Source organism: Xyrauchen texanus, chromosome 6, assembly GCF_025860055.1.
Source record: "Xyrauchen texanus isolate HMW12.3.18 chromosome 6, RBS_HiC_50CHRs, whole genome shotgun sequence".
NCBI classification, from domain to species: Eukaryota; Metazoa; Chordata; class Actinopteri; order Cypriniformes; family Catostomidae; genus Xyrauchen; species Xyrauchen texanus.
In genome coordinates this window covers 18,551,247-18,575,325 of record NC_068281.1, presented here as the reverse complement: position 1 = coordinate 18,575,325, position 24,079 = coordinate 18,551,247, and the positions used below count along the sequence as shown (strand labels likewise).

The 24,079-nt window shown below is 38.7% G+C and overlaps 1 protein-coding gene across 1 annotated transcript in view; it reads right to left on the bottom strand.

The window, feature by feature from the left end:
- Window positions 1–9,435: 9,435 nt before the first annotated feature.
- eif2b3 (eukaryotic translation initiation factor 2B, subunit 3 gamma) overlaps window positions 9,436–24,079 on the bottom strand; it is a 61,686-nt gene continuing 47,042 nt past the window's right edge. The window contains exons 11-12 of the mRNA XM_052128443.1: window positions 20,178–20,281; window positions 9,436–9,602 (exon numbers count right to left, since the gene is read on the bottom strand). Of these exons, the coding sequence (XP_051984403.1) occupies window positions 9,550–9,602; window positions 20,178–20,281 (157 nt within the window). The 3' untranslated portion in view covers window positions 9,436–9,549. The remainder of the gene's footprint in view (window positions 9,603–20,177; window positions 20,282–24,079) is intronic.

Genomic DNA, 24,079 nt, shown 5'->3' with positions numbered 1-24,079 from the left:
TATCAGCTTGAATCAGTCGGCCCATTCTCCTCTGACCTCTAGCATCAACAAGGCATTTTCAGCCCACAGGACTGCCGCGATACTGGATGTTTTTCCTTTTCACACCATTCTTTGTAAACCCTAGAAATGGTTGTGCGTGAAAATCCCAGTAACTGAGCAGATTGTGAAATACTCAGACCGGCCCGTCTGGCACCAACAACCATGCCACGCTCAAAATTGCTTAAATCACCTTTCTTTCCCATTCTGACATTCAGTTTGGAGTTCAGGAGATTGTCTTGACCAGGACCACACCCCTAAATGCATTGAAGCAACTGCCATGTGATTGGTTGATTAGATAATTGCATTAATGAGAAATTGAACAGGTGTTCCTAATAATCCTTTAGGTGAGTGCATATATTTAAGTAATATCACGAGCAAGACTGCGATATGGCCCTACATCAGCACTGCTGTGATTCGGCCGCAGGCACGAGTGCAGTAGGTAGTTACAGCAGTGCTGATGTAGGGCCATATAGCACGATTGATCGTGTGATATTGCTTATATACAACAGTTCAATGAACAAGTACATTTACATATTTTTGGGAAAAACCGAGTACGGTCATAAAAACGCATTTGTGCATGGAACTACTTCATCACGTGACCGATCAGAATCTGCAGTTGCTGGTTCAAAACAAATGATGCGTCCAAGCCTCTGTTAGTAATCCAAAATGTTCACTTCAGAAATAGTATCACGGCTTGTGGTGTTTCTAACAAGTCATTGGATATACAAGGATAGACGGATGTATGTGTGTGTGTGTGTGTGTGTGTGTGTGTGTGAGAGAGAGCGAGAGAGAGAGAGAGAGAGAGAGAGAGAGAGAGAGAGAGAGAGAGAGAGATGGAGTATGTGTGATCACCTGTTACCACACCCAATCAGAGATGCTTACAGCTTTCTGAAGGTCAGCTTTCTCAGTGGAATATAGACGTCCAAGAAGGTATTCCTCTGACTATTTCGGAGTGCTCAAATGTCAATCACTATAGAGACAGCGATGTCCCCCATTTCAAACAGTAGCTATGTATCCAATGTGGAAACTCACAGAGCGCTGTTCTATGTAAACAATGACTAACGGATTCACTTTACGTCACCAACTGGCTCATATTACACACAAAAATTATCTTTTGCCACCACCTGCTGGCTAAAAAATGAAATTTCAAAAATAAAGACCGTGACTCCTAACACATATGCACTACGCTTAGATTGATTCAAGGATCAGAACTAACTGTGGTATATATATATATTAGGGCTGTTGATTTAATGTGTTAATTCAGTGAGATACATTTTACAAAAAATAACGTGTGAAAAAAAGTTACGCAATTAATCGCAATGCCCCTGGACCAAGGAAGATTCCTGAGAATCTTTCAAAACTAGGCTTAAGAAATTCCTGTATAATTCTCAAGCTGAAAATGTTCTTACAGACTTGAAGAACAACAATGTGGTGTGTGTATTCCACTGGAAACCATGGAAATTCTTTTCTTCAAGTTTTTCTATGTTGTTTGGAAAATGTATAATTGGGTCACATGACATCGTTGATCTCCTTTTATTGCTGTTCTGGTGGCCATGACACTTGGGAAGAACAATATACAGCTCTGGTTAACCTGACCACGCTAAACAAACAAAAGGAATCCTCCTAATGTTTGCTGTAATACTTTATCACAAAAGAGAACGATGTACATGTACAAAACAGAAAGATGAAATATAAATACAATCTGAATCAAAATATTTACACAGACAGTAGACAATATCTGTCGACACCAGGCAATCCAAACTGTCTATTGTGTTCCGAGGTTGATATGCAGTTGTACAGAGTTCAAGGTCCCTCACTTTTGTACACACTTTAACCAACATATTAATTAAATCGGTCCTCCTGTTATTTGATTATTATTCACTTTAACATTTATGCTATATAAGCTATTATTTTAACTTATTTCAGACTTTGAAAGCACCAGTGCATACACCCAATCTGCACACTACTAAACATGTGTGCATACTGTGGCAGCACCAAACGCATTTCTTGACATTGTTTAATTTGACGATGGTATGGGCAGCTGGGAATGGGAGTTCATGTGGAATCTGAGGAATTGCTCCATGCGGTAGTGGGCCCCTTTAAGCCTAACAAACTGAGGGAGGTCCAGGCCAAGGTCTAGAGGCCTTTAGATAAATAAACTGAGGAGATGACCATGCGCTGTCCAGAATTCTGCCATCACACAGCCCCTAAACATAAACTGCCAATGGCCCGTCCCTGCTTGTGTAAAGGTAATCTTCATAAGTATGGAGCACTGCTATCATACGACAGCCGAAAGGCTCTGCAGGCGAAGACATGTTTATTTTCCCCAAAAGCTTCAGGGCTGAATTTATTTATCTTACAAATGCATCGGCAAGGTGAATGGATTGCTTTGAAACTACAAGCTGAGAGTTTTCAGCTAGATGATGTTTGTGAGCATCAGTGAGCCTGTATTTGGGTTTACACACTTAAAAAAGAATAACAATAAGTACTCTTTGGGCAAGGTACAATGCTAATAATACAATGGTAATACCACATTTATTTTATTTAGTTTTTATAATACAATTATATTCTATAAAATACCTTGGAATAACATGTTCAAACCATGTTGCATGAATATGGTTATTATTCAGTTTCATGGTTTTATCATCTGATACTATCCATGTATCATGGTACCACTGTGAAACTTTTTATAAAAGGTAGTGTGTCCAATATTCCTAAATAACACGATCTGCAATATGAACAGTTTTCCTTCAAATAGACCACCATGCTGTTAAAAGAATCATCATTTTCAGAATAAGTTTTATTTTTGTGGGCTATTCCCTAACAAAACATAAACATTAAGAAACAATTGAAAAAATCCATAGGCTAATTTTTGTTAGATTAGAATCATAAAATGACAAAATATTGCAGCATCTCTAAAATCATCAGGAATTCTTAGTCAATCAACAAAGACCTACAGATCAAATGGCCTACAGATTTTCTCAGAATTGAATTATGACCGAAACTGAGTCTCTTAGACCATGATCTGTCCCACTGTGACTGATGGGTTTATTAGCTCTACTAAACTAAACTCAGATTCAGTGAAAATAGAGTAGCGCTATTTTAGAATCCACATTTGGCCGTACATCAAAAAACACTTTCTTAGATTCAGTGTTGCTTAACAGAATAGTTTCTACGAGTTGCCAACTTGGTATTTACTATACAACTATAATGATAATAATAATAAATAGAAATGACTCAAAACAGAAAGATTATGAAAGCTTCAGACACTTCTTGAAAGAGATCCAACACAATATACTATACTGTATATATACAGTATACAATATACAATGTATATTATGGTTTTACACTAGGATCCAAAACTGTACTTTGTTGGTGGAACCATGGATATCATGTTAAATTTATATAAAGCATATAGAATTACAAATAAATTGACCTCATAAACATCTATAGATATACACATCTCAGTTTTAAACCACTATAAGTTCACATAGAATCTCTTTGACCTCTAGCAGCAACCTAGACATTCAGGGCAAATGTGTGTTGTAAAACACATTTTAATAGATGACAAAAAATAAAAAAAATAGCAACATAACTTTAACTTTGAAATTAACACAAATGGAGGAAAAATATTAATACAATTTGACACTAACACAATGTTTCTACATTATTTTCATGCTCAAGGTGGTACAAATAGGGCACCTCACATATATTAACATTAAATTAGCAATGTGGATTTTTTCACACAGTTGCAAATACTAGAAACTTGTGCCATTGTGCTATGGAAATATCCCTGAGAAAGGAAGTAAAACTTTGTATTCAAATTGGCAGTGACACACTGTTTTGATCTGTATAAATGCATGGGGAGACGCTAGCCTCCAGCTAACATTCAGGACTTGTTTGGTGAATGTTTACAAAGCTTAAAATATTCTTAGCACCCAAAGTGCTTTGTGTCACACTGATGTGTACATGTTGGCATTGTAAGGGTCCGTCAGTCTCAAAAGGAAAAGACCTGCCACCCACAGATCAGATTAATTATGATAATGTATTTCTTTGCCCTTTGTCATCGTAATGAATGGCTCGCTTAAAAATCTTTATCAGCGGGCTTTGTTTGTGGCCCTTTAACAGCGGTATTGTTGGGACAGAACTAGCAGGTGGCAAGATGAAATGAGATCCCTTTGTTTTCTTATCTCTCGATTTATTTAATTCCTTCATAAGTGTTTGTTTGTATGTTTATATGCTGTATGTACTTGATATAAACAGAGTTTACTGCAATAATTCTATGAGCTGACCAGTGTACAAACTGTCAAAATGATGAACATGGGTAGCTGATATGAAATACTTATGGTAAGTTGACTTGTCCTGCTGTGTGACATACCAAAACCTATGTTAAACTATTTTGAACAGCATTTTGGCAGTTCATGATTATTATGCATTCAGTTTTCGTGACATTATTAGTACTTTTAAAAGTTAAAATGTCACCGTAGGACCATTTAAAGTTGACTCTGAACATGCACACACACGCATAAATAAGAAATGGTGACCAGTTAGTTAAAATATATATATTTTCTTAACTTACACACATTCATATACGTTTTCACCTGAAAATATAGAGGTTAAATACAATACTGATATTATAGACAGCCGTTCATTAAAATTCAGCTGAGAAATTAAAGAAAACTGAGCACATCCAATCCAAATTAGGAACAGGTCCAGTAAACAGACAAAGTAAATATCCACACACTGATCCATATTTGCTCCAACTTTTATTCAACAAGTGAGACGTTTCAACCATTTTCAGATCATAATTCACACATCATCTCTGACATTGAAGTAGAACAACATATTTGAAAATCTGTTTTATTTGTCTTTGACTTAATTCCTTTCAGAATGAATAGAGATACCAGACACAGGGGTGTAGGGGCTGTGTGAGATAAACTACCTTTATCGTTATTTAGCGAGCATGCTAGGGAGCATTGTAAAGCAGCCTACATGTTCATTTAAAAACCAAGCAGTCCCTCACGTCATAGGGGTTATTGTCCTTTACAGGCCACACAGCATTCATACAGTCTTTGTTCAGCAGTAAGAACGTACTAATTGTTAAGTGTGTGTTCACTGAAGGTGGGTGTGAGTGTTTGCAGTATGTTTGTGGGTGATGTGGCGCCTTAAAAGGAGGCAAAAAAAAGAGAGGAAATTTAGTTTGTGCCTCAAGAACACAGAAGACAAATTTAGGAAATGTTCTGTTAATGTGTAGAAGTCAGCAGCAAACATGCAGGTTTTCTGCAACTTGGGTGGCCCACAAGCTTCTCAGCGCCCTGCTTAGTCCATCAAACTAGCCACCAACTACACACACTAACACCCAAACTCCACCCCACACACACACATTCATGACCATGCCTGTCAATTGGTCAGTCAGGTCTACCTCTTGGGTTTGGGAGACCCACAACACTATCCCTCTTTAAGACTGCTGGTGGAGTCATTTGGACGTGTACCAATTGTGTATTTATATCCATGTCTCTGTGATTTATGAGGACGTAGGCTTTCAGAAGTACCAGTGCACTTACAGAACATACAGTAACTACCACTCACACCCATTTACACACAGGCCTGTTCACATTCGCTTAATTTACAGTGCAAAGATCAGCCTAGGAACTTTGATGACTTTAAAGTGCTAGCATTTCAATGACTCCAAAAAAAGACAGAGCTTGCATTGGATGTCCCCAATACCATTTTAATTGAAGATGTGCATTCTTTTGCATTGTTTACTATGAAATAGTCTTGCCAGTGGGGATTACCTATCATCGATGTTGAAAAATATGTATAGCTAAAACCAGCCTAAGCTGGTCAAATCTGTTTTAAAGGGTAAGTACACCCAAAAATGAAAATTATCCCATAATTTACTCACCCTCAAGCCATCCTAGTTGTATATGACATTCGTCTTTCAGCCAAACACAATCAGAGTTATATAAAAAATATCCTGCTTCTTCCAAGCTTTATAATTGGAATGAATGGTACCTTAGATTTTGAAGCCCAAAAAAGCGCATCCAACCATCAAAAAAGTAATCCATATGGCTCCAGGGGGTTGATAAAGGCCTTCTAAAGCGAAGGGATGCATTTTTTTAAGAAAAACTATCCATATTTATAACTTTCTAAACTATACTCACAGGCTTCCGATAACAGCCCTCTGTACGTTCACGACGTAGTGTAAGCTCCGGTGAGAAGTGACGAACGCGGAAGCGCAGAGGATAAAGGAAGCCAGTGAATGTGTGTACAGCCGTTACCAGAAGCCAGTCATTATAGTTTATAAAGTTACAAATATGGATATTTTTCATTCAAAAACACATTGCTTCGCTTCAGATGGCGCTTTTTTGGGCTTCAACATCTAAGGTACCATTCATTCCGATTATAAAGCTTGGAAGAGGCAGGATATTTTTTTTTATATATCTCTGATTGTGTTTGGCAGAAAGAATAAAGTCTTACACAACTAGGATGGCTTGAGGGTGAATTTTCATTTTTGGGTGAACTAATCCTTTAAGTTGGTCTCCCAGCCTAGCCAGCAAAAAAAAAAAAAAAAGAATTGCCCAAAACCCCTCTGAACCCAGACAACTGACCGGCCTGAATATATCTAGATATCTGTTTAATCCTCACTGTGTGACTAAATTAGTTGAGCCCATCTTGAATCTTGTCTCACTTCTACTTCTAAACAGTCCTATAAAACCCAGTCGGGAAGTTACACACAGAGAGTGAGGTGGGTCTGATATATGATCTGTCAGTTGACATCTGATCCCAGGCCCAGGAAAACACAAGCATCTGTCACATATGGCCCAAAGGGTGGGGAATGACACTGAACACAGTTCCGTGGAGCTCCAAACCAATACAGCCATGGGGACTCCAACTCTGGGAGGCTTTGTCTAAATATACAAACCTTTCAAAAACAACTGCTGCCACATCTCCTGAGCCAGGTCTGGTGGTCTGAGCGTGTACACTGCAGCGAGACGGGGCAAAGGGCACAACATCTGATTAGATATCACACTGACAAAATGGAGGACACATGTTTCACATTAGCAGAGGACAGGCATTTAAAAGAGATCTTGTTACTGGGGCATTTGAGGAATCAAATTATTTCATTTCTGCTTATCCTTAACTTTTGTGATACATCAGAGAGCTTAGCATTCTTACAAACATTACATCTCTCCAGGGAAAAATTAATTAATCCATTTGGGAAAAATGCCTGCACTACCATGGATTCCCTTTCAGGCTTAATCTGCCAGAAGTCCTGAACCAGACAGAGTTCAACTGAGAAAAGGGAGGACAAATGGAACAGTGACAATCTCATAAATACACATATTATTTTATGGATTTAGAGAGCAATGGGGAAAAAAAAGAGATGTCAACAGTAAATTAATTCAATGCACTCAAATACAAAACTTGGGAAGCAATGCTTTGAAGATAGAGGACATGCAATCATTCCACTGGTGACACAAAATGACTTGAATTGACCTTAAAATAATACGTTGGAAGAGCTTTAAATCAGGCTAAGAGTCAGAGCATCTTTTGGGTATCAGGCGCTGAATCAATTGTCACCAGGGAACTTAAGACCTGTAATTCAAGAGATGCAGAACTGCTGGAATGCTATAATTCGTTGACAGCAAAGAGAGAAGGCAGAAAGAAAAATCTTTAGGAAGCACTCCTTTTAGGCATTTTGTGATAGGAGTATGAGAGCGAGAGAGAGAGAGAGAGAGCGCGAGCGCAAAAAGACTGTTAGAAGTCAGTCTCTGACTGGGTGGTCCATTTCTTTCAGTCTTTTTGTATACAAACAAACTTATCCCCATTGTGGTTATCTGTTCTTTTCAGCACCAGAGCATGCAGTCCCAGTCATGGTGGTCACGCAGAAGGGTGCTGGGATATCCACTGGTCAAACACCATGAACATACTGCAAACTACAAAGACACATAATTCTATGAAAGAATTTGCACTCAACTTTAGTCAAAACGCACACTATAGTGCATAATTATATTGTAAAAGTAATTCACAAGTTGACCTCTCTAATCAACAAGGCATTTCTGTTCACAGAACTGCAGCTTACTGGATGTTTTTTTGTTTTTAGCCCATTCTGAGTAAATTCTAGAGACTGGTACCAACAATCATGCCACAGTCCAAATCATTGAGATCGAATGTTTGCCCCACACTGATGGTTTATGTGAACATTAACTGAAGCTCCTGACCCGTAGCTGCACGGTTTTATGCACTGCAGACACACCATTTGCTGATTATATAATCACATGGATGATTGTTGGTGCAGACAGGCTGGGTTGAGTATTTCTGTAACTCCTGGGATTTTCACACACAACAGTCTAGAATTTACTCAGAATTGTGCCAAAAACAAAAAACATCCAGTGAGGGGCAGTTTTGAAGAAGGAAATGCATTGTTGATGAAAGAGGTCAACAGAGAACGGACAGACTGGTTCGAACTGTCAAAGTCTACGGTAACTCAGATATTCGCTCTGTACAATTGTGGTGAGAAGAACAGCATCTCAGAATGCTATTCCGAGATGCGGGTTGGCGCTGTTTTGGCAGCACGAGGGGGACCAACACAATATTAGTCAGGTGGTTTTTAAGTTGTGGCTGATTGGTATATAATGACTATATCAAACATATGGAAGCATAATGCATAATAGTCCAATATGCATATTTAGGCAGCATAAAAGTAATCCACATGACTGCAGTTGATCAATTAATGTCTACTGAAAATAGGTTGGTGCAAGATACAAATTGGTGCAAGAAATAACATCAGTGACATAAGTGCTATGGCGTTTATGCAAGAAATCGGAAGCCAGCAGTTTGTATAAAACAGAGGAATGAACGTCACATGAGAGTTAGTTCATTTCAAACAGCAACACAGCTCTTATCAGAAGCAACGATTTAAACATTTTAATTATCAATTTGTTTCTTACACCAACCTATCAGTTTGCTTCAGAAGACATAAATTGATTGACTGGAGTGGATTACTTTTATGCTGCCTAATATGCCTTTTGGACCGTCAAATAGCCAGCAGCCTGATAACACCCATTTACTTACATTATAAGGACCTACAGAGCTTCAACCTTTTTCTAAAAATCTTAATTTGTGTTCTGCTGAAGAAAGTCATACACATCTGGGATGGTATAATGGTAAGTGAATAATGAGAATTTAAATTTTTGGTGAACTATTCCTTTAAATGGTACTATAAGGTACCATGGTATTACCATTATGTTAATGTCCCAAAGAAATGACCACCATATTTCATTATATATATCAAGTAATATTATGGTACTTTTTTGTAAGGGACTGCACCCAACAAACTGGTAAAAAAGAAACAGAAATGAAGAAACAGAGTCTTGAGATAAATAAATCCACTTTTATTTGGACACATAAAAAATGGATACTGTGCAAGGAGTATGCACATGGAAGTAGGTTCTTCCATCCCTGTAGGTCTGTACTTCATAGAGCCATCCCATCTCCACAAGCGTTCTAGATCTCCATGAGCTGATCGGATCCAACAATGACATCATTGGTTCTTTCAGCTGTAAGGGGAAAGAACAAGATTCTGAGAAACGTGCTGTCAGGCATCTGTCGTGCCTCAAAGGAGATGAACTGTGTGTTCTGTAAAGATTCAAACATCTAAACACAGGCTTTATTCACAAGAGTTGTTTCAGCATCAATGAATGTTCCACTGAATCAATGACAGGAAAACAAGTTTGAGCACACTTTTATAAAATTTATCAGGACTGTATACCCTTGTGGGCCAATCCGTCACATACTGACAAGCAAACAGTTTACACATGTGTCAGGCTTATACACATTCAGCCAAGGAAAAGCTAAAATCCTCTTGCAGAAATGTGGTTGTTCTAAACTAAACGTTTGGGAGCAAGATTAATGATCCATATAAAGACATATTTTAGTGTAAAGGAATCTGCACAAAAGACTGTTTTTGTGTTCTTGTGTTCTGAGTTTGGGGAAAGGCAAATAGAGCGTGCTATGCCAGAGATAGAGAGAGAGAGAGAGAGAGAGAGAGTGAGAGAGAGAGAGGGGAGAGGAACATGGAGAGGGAAGTTTGGAACAAGGGACTCTAAACAGTTTGAGGAAAGGTACATGTCAGCAGGCTCTGTAACACCTGCAAAACCATTGCACTTTACAACATAGTGCAAAGCAACGGGCAGGGTGGTCTTGGACAGACAACTTCATCTCAAGGGCCTGTGATGCTTTAAACAGCCATTACCCAATACACTCATTCCCCCAAGGACAAGGATGCTGAGAACACAAGACCTTATAGAGAAAGTGTTCAGCTAGAGTTTATTAGATGACTATCACTCCTTTGTGGCCAACACACATGAGCAGCCAGTAGTGATAAACAGCTCACAAATAGAAAGAGTAAGAGTGAATGAGACAGAGGAGAAAGAGAGAGAGAGTGTGTGTGTGTGTGTGTGTGTGTGTGTGTGTGTGTGTGTGTGTGTGTGTGTGTGAGAGAAGTTTTCTACAAGACCACCATAGTGGAACTGCTATAAAGTCTACTTAGAGAAGTCTAATCACTCAGCAGCTGGTTGAGATAATTACAGTGTAAAGATGTCAGATGTGACATACAAACTACAGGTATACACAAATACTTAGGCATGCACTGAACTAGAAAAATATATTTTGGCTGATACCATCATCTTATAATTATTTTATGTTATGGCGATAACCGATTTGATGTCCTATGGATAAATCTATACTGTTTTGTCTGTCTTTTTCTTAAGTGTTCAGCCTAAAATTAATATCTAGAATTTTAAAGGCTTCAAGTGAAATCAAGCATCAAACAATGTATGGTAGTGTGAGTCAAGGAAATTTGCTTTGGATTGAAATATGGATTGTTAAGATCCATAACACTCTTTTCCAATTATCTGTTGACCAATGTCTGTTATCCAATTTAGCAAGTCATAGCAATTTAGTATGATTACTCAAGGAAAGGTGTTGGAGTGATGGCTGCTGGAAATGGGGCCTGTCTAGATTTGATCAAAAATAACTTTTTTTGGAGTCACGTGGTGCGAGGTTCGGACGTGTGAACGGCGAGCACGGCGCACTTTGCAAGTTTTAATACGTTTTGTATCATAAACTGGTGAGATTCAATACACCCTGGTTCTTAACTGTTCTAGGAAGACAAAATGTCAAAGAATTCAAAATCATCGGGCGAGATATTAAAAGACACTTAAGTTCTCAAACTGAAGCCCATGAGCAGCAGGTCGCAAGCCCATGAGTCAATTTGGACGGTGAAGTGAAGGAAATTCAGCGTCAATTGATGAACGCGTTGGCAATGCTGACGAAGGTCGTTGATGACTTGGCGGATCTTGCTGTAATATGTTGATCGATCACTGCCATGGAGACGAAATTCACTGAGACGGTTAAAAGAGTGGCAGATGCTGAGAAACCGATCAATTATCTGGAGTCATCGGAGAGGGAATTAGCTGATAACCCACTAGCAACCAAGGAGGACTTGGAGCGTTTCTGGGAAAAGTTGGAAGACTAGGAAAATCATAACCAGCGAAACAACGTCAGAATGGTTGGAATTCCTAAGAACGAAGAAGGCCAAGATATGGTGAAATTCCTAGATGGGTTCTTCCAGAGTCTGCTCGATATAAAAGGCCATAAGCTGGAAATCGAGCAAAATCACAGAGTTCCGGCTCTGAGATCCACGGAGGGACACGATGGATTATGGCCAAATTTCTGAGGTCATCAGATAAAGATCTCGTGTTACGCGAGGAGTAAAGGAAGGCTTTCTTGGAAGAACCACAGCATTTTCTTGTTCCCAGACTTTGCGAACTTGACAAGAGAGAAACTTGAACGATACAAGGAATTCAAGAAACTCTTACATCAAAGGAAGGTACCTTTTGCACTGATGTTCCTAGCAAAATTGAGAATATATACTAAGGAACGGCCGTAGAATATTTACATGCCCACAGCAAGCAATGTCCTTCATAAAGTCAATGACTGAGTAAGTTATTTGTGATTCTCTTGTAACAGCTGAGTGGGCTTGACTCACTGAACATTCACTTGACTGTCCGAGGAAGTTGAGTGCCTTTTTTGTTTCTTTTTGTGTTGGTTCTGCCTAGTGGCTGGAGTTTGTTTTATAGAATATTTTCTGTTCTGTAATTCTGTCTCACAAAATTTGTATAGAAGCACCGGACTTGAGAAATCCGACAGCAAAGTTGTCAAGGGGGCTCTCGTAGGCGTAAATGGACTCAGAGGGAAGTTCAGAGGGATGGATGCCAGTTGCCGTTGTGGTGCGCGGGGTTGATGCGCACATTTTTCTTTTTTGTGTTTCTTTGGTTCTGGGGGAAATACAGGGTTTGATTGTGACACTAATGTTGGAATGTGGTAGTTATAATTTTATTTTTGACACACAATCTATTTTTTCTAATATGTTAAAATGTTAAATGTTAATATGAGCAGATTGTCTCTCTCCACGTGGAATGTGAATGGGCTGGGGTACCCCATAAAAAGAAGGAAGGTTATTACTTTTCTTAAACGTAAGAAATATGATATAGTGTTTCTGCCAGAAATGCATCTTTCCCCACAGGAAGCTGAAAAATTTGGGAAGATATGAGGTGGACATGTTTCTTTAGTGCTGGCTCTAGTAAGAGCAGGGGAGTCATTACACTGATAAGTAAGCATCTACAATTCAAATGTCTCAAACTGATTAAAAATAAGTTAGTAAGAGTAATTTTTGTTTTAGCAGAAATTCAGGGGCAAAGGTTGATTTTGGATAATATTCATGCACCTAACGTTGATGATCAGGGCTTTTTTATAGATCTTGAAGCGATGTTGCAAGCCGCTGGCACCACTTATGATATAATATTAGGAGGAGACTTTAATCTTTTGATGGACTCAGTCCTTGATCACAGTGAAGCAAGTGCGTAAGCCCCCTAGAGCAACAGTGACGCTTCACAGGATGTGTAAAAATCTTGGTCTTACAGACATTTGTTAGGGACTATAAATATTTTTCATCAGTCCATAAGATTTATTCCAGAATATATATATCTTAGTTCCTCATTTCGTCTGTTGTTAAGTGTTCAATTGGAAACATTTTAGTCTCAGATTACACCCTGGTAATTTTAGAGGTGTTGTCACATACAGAGTAAAAGAAATCATATAGTTGCCAATTTAATGTGTACCTTTTGCACAATCCTGAATTCCAACAAATGCTCAAGGCTAAAATCAATGTCTATATGGAGACCAACTGGTCCTCGGTATCCTCTGAGGGCATGGCTTGGGAGACACTTAAGGGGTCAGTATGCCTCATTCATCAAAAATCCAAAGCACGAGAACTCGTGGAGTTGGAAGGCAATATTAAAAGTGTCAAAGCAGAGCTGAAGGGCCAAATGTCGTCTGATGGCCTCAGAGAATTGACCCGATTGAAATACAGATATAATACTATTTTGTAACAGAAGGTGGAGTTTTGGCCATTCAGGGCAAAACAGTCAAAGAGTCGGGGGACAAAGCAGGGAAGCTTTTGGCTAGATATATAAAGCAGAGAGTCTTTTTCTACCATTCCCTCAGAGAAATCTGCCAGTGCTGAAATATTTACCACAGCCATTGACATTAATAATGCTTTTAAAGAATTCTATTTTGATCTCTATAGCTCCACGTCTTTGTCTACTGATGAAGAAATTAGAAACTTTGTGGAACCATTAGAACTCCCTAAATTAACGAATGAGCAAAAAATTATCTTGATTCTGAGATAACCTTAGAGTAGCTTGGTGAGGTAAATATGGTCTTGCCTACAGGCAAGGCTCCAGGGCCAGATGGCTTTGCCAGTGAATTTTTTAGATCTTATGCTAAAGAAATGGCTCCATTTTGTAAAAAGATTATACAGAATCATTAAAGAATGGAAAGCTTCCGCCAACCATGACACAAGCCCGGCTCAGTCTGATTCTTAAAAAGGACAAAGATCCAAGCGAGTGAAAGAGTTACCGTCTAATTTCCCTGATCCAGCTAGACGTAAAAATATTGTCAAAAACACCGGCTAACCGATTAATTAAAGTTATGACATCTCTTATACATATAGATCAGGTGGTGTTCATTCGGGGCCACAGCTGTAAGCTTTTGCTTTACGCAGATTAGATTTTATATACTTCTCCGACCCCAATATATCTATGTCTTGCCTCTATAGAATTATAAATTCCTTTACTAAGTTCTCAGAATACGGAGTCAATTGGTCTAAATCCGAAGCTTTGGCTCTGACAGCGTACTGCCCAGTAATGGCTTTCCAGCCGAGCACCTTCCAGTGGCCAAAACAAGGCATTAAGTATTTGGGCATTTTAGTCCCAGCAAATTTGTCTGATTTAGTTTATTTTGACCTCTTAATAAAAAGGTTTTCGAATGATGTGGGCATCATTACATTTATCTATGATTTGGATGGTTAATGTTATTAAAATTAATTGTATTCCAAATTTAATTACCTGTTACATTCTCTTCCTGTGATGTCCCCCTCTCTTATTTCAAGCAATTTGATAGCATAGTGAAGTCCTTATTTTGGAATGGAAAGCGTCCTAGATTACATTTTATTATGTTACATAGGCCGATTGACAAAGGTGGGCTAGGCCTACCCAAGACTTTGTTTTATTATTATGCATTCGGTCTCAGACATTTGGCTCATTGGTCGCTTCCACCTAAGAGAGCCCCTCCCTGGTTTTGTATTGAAAAGGAAATTTTTGCCCCAATTTTTTCATTGCAAAGCCTTTAATAGTGGGAGTTAAATGTGATTCAATGTATACATGTTGTGTTTTGTCTTTGTGATATGTCTATGAATCAATCTAAAATGCTAAATGACAAAATTACTTTTTTCAAATAGTGATGGTGCTGTTCTTTACATCAGCAATGTCCTGACTATACTTTGTGATAAGATGAATGCCACTTTCAGCATGTATATTTTTTTATTGAAGCAAAATAGTTATCCAACACCTTTATCACCCATGTGAAAAGCTAACTGCCCACTTTAACTTAAAGGGGTCATGACATGAGAAACCAAATTTGCCTTGATCTTTTGGTATATAAGAGGTCTTTGTATCATTAAAACGTCCTGCAAGTTTAATATTTTAAGACGTCCTCCCCATTCTAAACGAATCATTTATTTAATCAAGCTCAAAATACAGCTCGTTCTGGATTCATGGTTAGAAGTGACGTGACGGTTAGAAGTGACGTACCAGCGTTTGCATATGACCGCCTCCAGCACAAGATAACTACGCTTTAAGCGCAAGACAACTACGCTCATTTCAGTATCGCCGTGCGCCTCACAAGTGTTCAGTCGATGGACAGCGAGCTCTGACAGAGACTACTTGTGCACAGGAAAATTACGATGCCACACAGATGTGCTGTTCCTGGCTGTGGTCAAACAAAACCTCTGAATAAGCTGCCGAAAGATCCAGACGTCAGGGAAAAATGGATGCAGTTTATTTTTTGCGGACGTCCCAGTCACGGCAGTGTTAACTTAAGCGTTTGTTCTGTACATTTTAAGGATGACTGTTTTGTGAACAAATCTCAATATGATGCTGGCTTTGCCAGAAAACTGTTGCTCAAAGATAAGTCCGTGCCGACTATTCTGGGAACAACGACGACGCAAACTGTAAGTAATTTATTTTAAACTTTAAACTACTTTTTAAAGCGCAATTTCATTCATTATGAATAATCACAGTGTTTTTACTTAGTTTACTTGCATATTGTTCTGGCTGGGGCGTCAATAATTGATACATAGGCACTGACGTTAGCCAATCATAACAGTGGGCGTTAACACTGAAGTCTTAAATGGAAAACGCCCCCAAAACAGACTGTTTGAATCAGAGGATGAGAAACAGGGTGGGAAAAGGTCATAAATCACTAGATTTTAAAAGTTTTTCTTAAAAAAAAAATATATTAATACTATAATTGCACCTAAGGGAACATAATAATACAATAAAAAAACCCATGTCATGACCCCTTTAACATCTGGTTGTGTCACCTTTAGCAGCAACAACTGCAACCAAACACTTCTTTCACAACGCTGTGGTGGAATTTTTTCCCACTCTTCTTTGCAGAACTGCTTTCGATAGGCATGAACTGCCTGTTTAAGATACTACCACTCCAAATCTTTTAATTTGCTTCTTTTCAGCAATTCAGTGGTGGACTTAAACTGCATTCATTCAGAGACATCACGTGAGAAAGCGACACCATCCCATTAATTTTCAATGAGAGCATAGTGACGTCCAGCGACACGAGCTGTCGCGACCCTTGGCGACCAGATGTGAAGGTCACTGTTCATGACTCCACTATCAGAAAGACACTGAGCAAAAATGGCATCCATGGAAGAGAACCTTAAGGCTCGTCTGAATTTTGCCAAAACACACCTTTATGATCCTCAAAGCTTTTGGGAGAATGTTCTGTGGACTGATAAGTCGAAAGTGGAACTGTTTGGAAGACAGGGTTCCTGTTACATCTACTGTAAATCAAAGAGACCTGCAGTTCCTTATATGTTGTCATTGGAATTTTTTGTGTCTTCCTGGATGAGTCGTTGATGTGCTCTTAGAGGAATTTTGGAAGGTTGGCCACTTCTGGGAAGGTTAACTACTGTGCCAAGTTTTCTCCATTTGGAGATAATGACTCTCACTGTGGTTGTTTGGAGTCCCAGTGCCTTTGAAATAGCTTTGTAACACTTCCCAGACTGAGGTATTTCAATCACCTTTATCCTCATCATTTCTGGAATCTCTTTCGACTTTGGCACAGTGTGCAACTGGGTGAGACCTTTTCGCCAACTGCCTGCTGCTGAAATAGTCATCACCAAATGGAGAAAACTTGGCACAGGAGTGAACCTTCCCAGAAGTGGCCGACCTTCCAAAAATCATTACATCTAGGGTAAATCAAACACAGTATTCCACAAAAAGAACATAATACCTATGGTCAAGCATAGTGGTGGCAGTGTGATGTTGTGGGGATGCTTTGCTGCTTCAGGAACAGGGTGACGTAGTAATTGAGGGAAACATGAATTCTGCTACAGAAAATCCAAAAGGAGAACATCCGGTCATCAGTCCGTGAGTTGAAACTCAAGCGCAACTGGATTATGCAGCAAGACAATGATCCAAAGCAGAGGAGTAAGCCCAACTCTGAATGGCTCAAAAAAAGTTATGTTTTGGAGTGGCCTAGTCAAAGTCCTGACTTGAACCCATTTGAGATGCTGTGGAAGGACCTTCAGCAGGAAATTCATGCTCAAAAACCCTCCAATGTGGATGAACTACCGTAATTTCCGGACTATAAGCCGCAACTTTTTTCCCACGCTTTGACCCTCGCGGCTTAAACAACGACATGGCTAATATATGGATTTTTCCCGCTTTCAAATTTTATAAAAAAAAAAAAAAAAACATTCTGTGACGTGCTCAGTTTTTTGGCAGCATGAAGCTTTCATTAGACCAATGAAATTGCCGAACGGGTTAAGGTCAAACAACTTTTTTTGTTTACTGTTTAGATTAAATCGAGTGCGCTCAAACTTCCCATCATTCTGATTACGGTAGTCATTTTGTCACCCTCAAGACACGGAGAAATGCATATGATGCAGCTTTCAAGTTGAAGGCGATTGATCTGGCTGTTGGAAAAGGAAATAGAGCTGCTGCACGGGAGACGTTGGAAACAGCAGCGTGATGAATTGACTTAGTGCAAAAAGACAACTAAAGCTGAGGCTATTCAACTCCGACACCGAAGGAGATGACTTCAGTGGTTTCATGTGCAAAAGAGGAGGAAGATAGTGACCAATGACTTTCTTGCTAGGCTACTGTTCACTGGTCATTTTTTTTTTTGTTACAAGCAGTGTGTTGCAGCGGGAGGCGTGGTCAATAGCCCGCCCAGGAGAGAAAAGCGGTAAGGGCGCTTACACCTGAGCTAATGTCTAACACCTGTGTCTAATTTCAGTAAGCGTGGGGAGAGCGGCATAAAAAGGCAGCAGAGAGTGAGTGAGTGAGTGACAGACACACGTCAGTCTAGTGTTGGCGCATAGAAGACCAAGAATTGAGAAACGTTATAAAATTGATTGTAAACATTGCTGTGGCCATTAAAAGCCTTACCTGGAACATCATGTGCCCTGCTTCACGTGTCCTTCTTGGGAAAACTGTCACACTGGCACCAGTGTGACAGTTTTCAGCACTTGATGTAAGTGCCCTTACCGCTTTTCTCTCCCGGACGGGCGCTTGACCACGCCCCCGCTGCCACACCGTGTTTCGTTAAAGCCTATTTATTTTTGTTACAAGCCGTGTTTCGTTAAAACCTGTGTAAAGTTCATTTGTTTCAATGTACCGGTAGGCACCTGCGGCTTATAGACAGGTGCGCTCAATAGTCCAGAAATTACGGTAAAGCAGTTCTGCAAAGGAGAGTGGGCCAAAATTCCACCACAGTTTTCGGAAGTGTTTAGTTGCAGTTTTCACATGGGTGACATAGGTGTTGGATAACTTTTTGGCTTACATAAAAAAATAATTTAAAAAAATTATATATTTATATATATATATATATATATATATATATATATATATATATATATATATATATATATATATATATATTTGAAAACTGTATTTTGTGTTTACTCAGGTTGCCTTTGTTTTATGTTGTATATCGTTTGAAGATCTAAAACAATTTACAATGAATAACACACAAAAATAGGAGAAATCAGGAATAAAATACTTTTTCACAGCACTGTCTACATGCTGGACGAAACCGAGCTACAATCTCATTATCTTGATCTGTTCATTTGACTTTGAAAACATCAGGCTAGGAAGATTGCAGTAAACTAAAGCATTTACATTACATTTTATAAAGACAAATATTTTTATATTATTTGGTCCTATAGAAAATCAAATGTTTAAAAGTGCATACAAATTTGAGACCATAACTGTATCTGCATCAGTGTTTTTAGACCAATTATCTATGAAGTGTAGTGTATTGTATATCATGCAGCCTTACAAACATTTTATGGAAGCAATTTACAGAAAAGCATGCCACACGCTTACTAAATTTACATATCAGTAATATGAATTTTTCTCACTAATCAATTTTAATTGTAATTTTAAACATGATCCTCTATATCTCTTCATTTGCTTCAACGGCAACATTTGTAAGCAATATTCCTTAACCATCAGAGGGGTCTCTATTTTCTAGCCCTGACTTCAAAAGGAACATCATGCTTTCTATTTCAGGAGGGTCGAGACATAAAAAAAAAAGAGCATCTCTGTACTTTAATGAACAGAAATTTCTCTCTTGAGTTAACATTAAATTTGTGTGTCTAGGTTTAAAAGAACAAGTGTCATCCCCAGGGTTACTGGAAGGAATTTATTGTAGTTATTATAAGCAATGGTTTTTAAATAATAGGTTACACTAACCTCTACTCTGTGTTTTTCTGAGATAACTTTGAATCATGGTTTCTTGTCAAGCAGTGAAGCCTGAGGGTTGTGTGTGTGTGTGTGTGTGTGTGTGTGTGTGTGTGTATGTCTGTTGGGGGAAGTACAGGGGGGTCTATCTTGTAATTTGGGATTTCTGGGAGCACTTCAATAAGCCCAAACGTTTTTAGAGGTTATAACCAACTAATCGAGTCCAGCTCAAGTGATGGAGAGTTTGGGAGTGGTGGAGATGTAGAAATGTTGCAGGGGGGAGCTGGTTGTGGGGTTCGGTTGAGGCAGCAACACCCTGTTGTTCAGTCAATTAGACCGGGCAGTCCTGGACATCTTAGGGCCACCCTAAGGCACTGTCATTGATGGAGAGGTTAGAGACCAGGCGCAGACCACCCAGAATACAACAGCCTCAAGCCACACACACAGACACACACACAAATAGACACATACACAAACCTCACAGTGATCTAAGACTGCAAGGATTAAGCACATTAAAAAAATAAAGCTCAATTGTACACACAAGCTTAGGTTTTAATACGCTATTAAAACAGATTAAAACACACATAAGATCACACAAACGAAAAGGCAGACATGGGTGTGAAAGCGCACACAAACATAAAAAGCTGGATTTAATATGCACACAAAAGAACTGCAGAACTTTAGAGTGTGTGCATTTTGTGTGTATAGTGTAACACACAGTGCACCGGACCAAATCGTTCTCACCCTCTGGCTCGACGCTTTGGCCGCTCCCTACTAGACAGTACTTGATGTCGGCTCCATGTCCAATCACAGCATTGTTGCAGATCACGCTACCTTGAATGTTACACCTGGTGGGGGAGAGCAATCTTGGATGAGTCTGACATTATTGTCAATAAACAAATCACACACATTGTAATGAGGGAGACCCTTTTATGCACTCTTTTTTTTTCCTAACTAAAGGGTTCCCACACTTTTTGACAAAGAATTTGCATGGCATTTACAAAGACCTTTGCAGCCGTTTGGGAGTTTTTTTTTAGTGCTGCAATAACTAATCAATAAAACTGATTAATAAAATTCTCCTGCATATTACTTACACTTGCAGCAATTTTCTTTCATTTTATTTTATTTAGGTTTGCGTTAACAAAAAAATAAAAAATAATAAAAAATAAATAATGTATGTATCATTGTTAGGAGTTCAAAATCATGCGTGCATTTCCATTTTGCCAAAAACATTTGTCTTTACCGCAAGCAAGTCTCCCTTAAACTTGAATGAGCCAGCAAGTGTGCATGCATCTGTGTTACTCAAACGAGCGCAACAAAGTAAGGGAGGGCAATCATTCTGATTAAACTATGCAGTATGATAAACGTTTGTTGCTAGATATCAAATTAAGGTTTAAATGTAATCCTAATTAAAACCTGACATATAATAATAAAGTATATTTCATAAGAACAGTAACTGTATACAGAGTTCCTTATATTTATATAACAAAATACATCGGTAACGGGTTATATGTTCAGAGGGAATGTGTGTGTTCCTACATACAATGTACTCAAAAAATGTAGTAAATTTTAATAAAATATAGGAAATAAAATTTGTCTTTAAATGTGATTCATCTGAGAAATAATCAAAGATGAATTGATTATCAAAACAATCATTAGTTGCAGCCCTTTATTTTTTTATTTTTTAAGGAGATTGCTTTTAAAAAGAGCAATCTGTTGTTGATAAAATATTTTAGAGCTGAGCATAACTAGAAAAATATATTTATGACAGAAATTTCCATGACTTTTTTATGACTTTCCAACATTTTAGTAGCTGTTAATAGAAATTTAAAAATCCCCTGATATTTCCAGGTTTCAATGACCATGGGAATCCTGTAACTAGTAATAAGTCTGCCAGGTTGATTAATCAGCTGACATTTGGCCACTTTGAGATTATCAGTATTAGCCGATAACACTCCAAAAAATTAAAAATAAATATATATATTTTTGTTTAGAATAATTACTGTTAGTTTTTTATGTTTGTCCTACTCAAAAACATTTATGCAACCAAGGCAACTTAAATTAACGGAGTTGATTCAACCAAAAAAAGTGTCTTGTCAGCTTAATCCATTTGCGTTGGGACAACATGAAAGTTTTTTAGTTGGTTAAACCAAACTGGGCAGAGGATTTAGAGTTCCCAGCATGCTTTGCATTGGAATCAACAAGCCATTTTAAATGTTAAAATTAAAAGTTATTTTATGTGTCTTTGTGCAAGAAGAATATAAAGGGGGAAACTTGTTAGTCTATAATGTTTTGTTATGTTGAGATTTAGAAGAATTTCTATTATGCTGTAGTTTTGGGGGTTACCATCATGGTGAAGAGTGGAGTTTGAGTCCAAGCTGAGAACCAATACATTTGGAGTATTCTACATATTGCTATATACATTGAGCAATTGTTGTTCTAACCATAGCTTAATGACCCAGTTGCACTCAGTAGTGCTTCCCACAAGCATGTTCTAGCATTCTAACATTTACAGTCAATAGGTAGCATCTCACTAAGAGTTTGAGTTATTTTGACATGTAAAATTGTGTTGGGTGTACTTTATTCAGTTAGGTTCCCTCTATGTGAACTATTTTAATTAAAATTACAAGGTAGTTTTAATTTAAGAAAACTATTTTCAAACATGTGGATCCACTGTCCATGATGGAATCAAGTTCTACCAAATAGTAATTTTTTTGAGTGTATGCATGATCAATTAACAGAAGGGTTAGTTCACCCTTGTGTCAGATCCAAAATATACAGACAGTCTTATCTATGGATAATGCACATTTTGTGTTTTATTTGAGTTAATTTTAAGAAAATATTGTGAAATAAATATAATTTCTGCAATTTTTCATTTTTAGCCGTTATACTTTGAGGATTTTAGCATTGACCACTGGAAAACCCTGATCAGCCGGCAAAAGCATTCTACTGAGTCCTAACCAAACCATTCTACCCTTAACACTTCAGATATAATGCAATAAATAACATCTACATTTACATAATACAGGAAGTGAATCAGTAATCATTGGCAATGCTTATTTGCAACAATACTTTCATTGAAAAACCTCAGTTTATGTCTGGAGTTTTTTGCAGTCAGTAATGCATTTCCGAGCAAAATGAAGGGCTGATATTTGTGTATCTGAGTTGTAGACAGCTGTGTGCTGAGGAGCCCGGCTTTGAACTGTGTGCTCTTGGATGCATACACACTTCCACGAACACACACATCCCTGTGCTGCTGTCTGTTTACACCATCCAAAGAATAATAATTTCCTGGGATCGCTTTGGCACCATAAAACTTTATTTGCACAGTTTTATGTTTACTTGGATTGCCTGTGCCAACTCTTAACTTTTTCTGCCCTCTCTTGTGGTGAAACAGATTTGCCATGAGTGTTCTGCTTTCATGTCTTTTTGCTAATTGCACAGCAGAGGGTCTTGTCCTTTCCTCACCCGGCCCTCTTACACCCTCCCTCCTTACCCCACAACATTCCTTCGGACCCCCCCCCCATCCATCCCAAATCTGAAACCTGATATCTCGGCACTTTCAACAGGCTTGTTTTATTTTCCTTTAGGCACCATTAGCATATATATTAAAAACAACATCAGCATCTGACGTACAGCAACGAACACTAGGCTGCTAGGAGAGTGCGTTCTAGCGCTGCTTTCAAAGTGTGTTCTGCGGTTTAATGTCCGGATGTCATAGGACTTACAGGAAGTGTTATTTCACACTTTCCCTGGCCGTACCTGCCATATTGGGAACCACAATTTATAACGACCACAACGTCTTATTAAACGCACTCCAAGATTTTTAGCTCACGGAACAGGGACAGCGGACAGGCCCTCCTGTCTTTCAGATCAAGGCGCGTCAGACAGCAAGGCCGTGTAATAGCTGACAGAGGCTGGTTTCTATTGGCAGCTACACAGGGCACTCTATTCAGGTGCACGGGTGTGCACAAGCCCGAGAGAGCGAGAGAGTGTGAGATTGGAAGAAAGAGAGAGAGTGGGCCAGACAGAGGGGTATATGGGAGATTACAAGGATTGGAGTTTTAAACAGAGAGACCACCAAAGATGCAGTGCTGAAATACCACTAATTACTGACACTATGCACCTCCTCGCTGTGACCCCCCCCCCTTGCCCTACACCCCCACAAACCACCATAATAACCCCTTGTCCCCCCCACTCAGAACCTCCCGAGTTTTGTAAACAACTACTCCTACATGCAAACAAAAGGCAGAAAAATGCAAGTGGCGCTTTTAAATGTCAGGGATTTCCTAATCCCCTCTTACATTTTTTATGTTTTGAAAGAGTAGCTGTTCCTTTCTTCTCTTCCTCTATCCATTATTTCACTCTTTCTTTCATGCATGGACTAATTTGAACATGAGGGTCCCCATGCTGGCTCAGGGCTCGGTTTCTTAAGGGAAAAACTGGTTTAGAGCAAAGCTCTTCCCTTCAAACTCAAAATAACAGTCTTTTTTCTACCATCCAGAGCTGATTTGGTACAATTCATGTTATCCTCTACATTCTCAAAAGCAAGCAAAAACGCCATTAACTCAAATCAGCTTCAATGTAAACTGTTTTGGAAAAAGGGGGTGAAAAAAATCCATTGTTCATTCAACAGTTTGTGATCT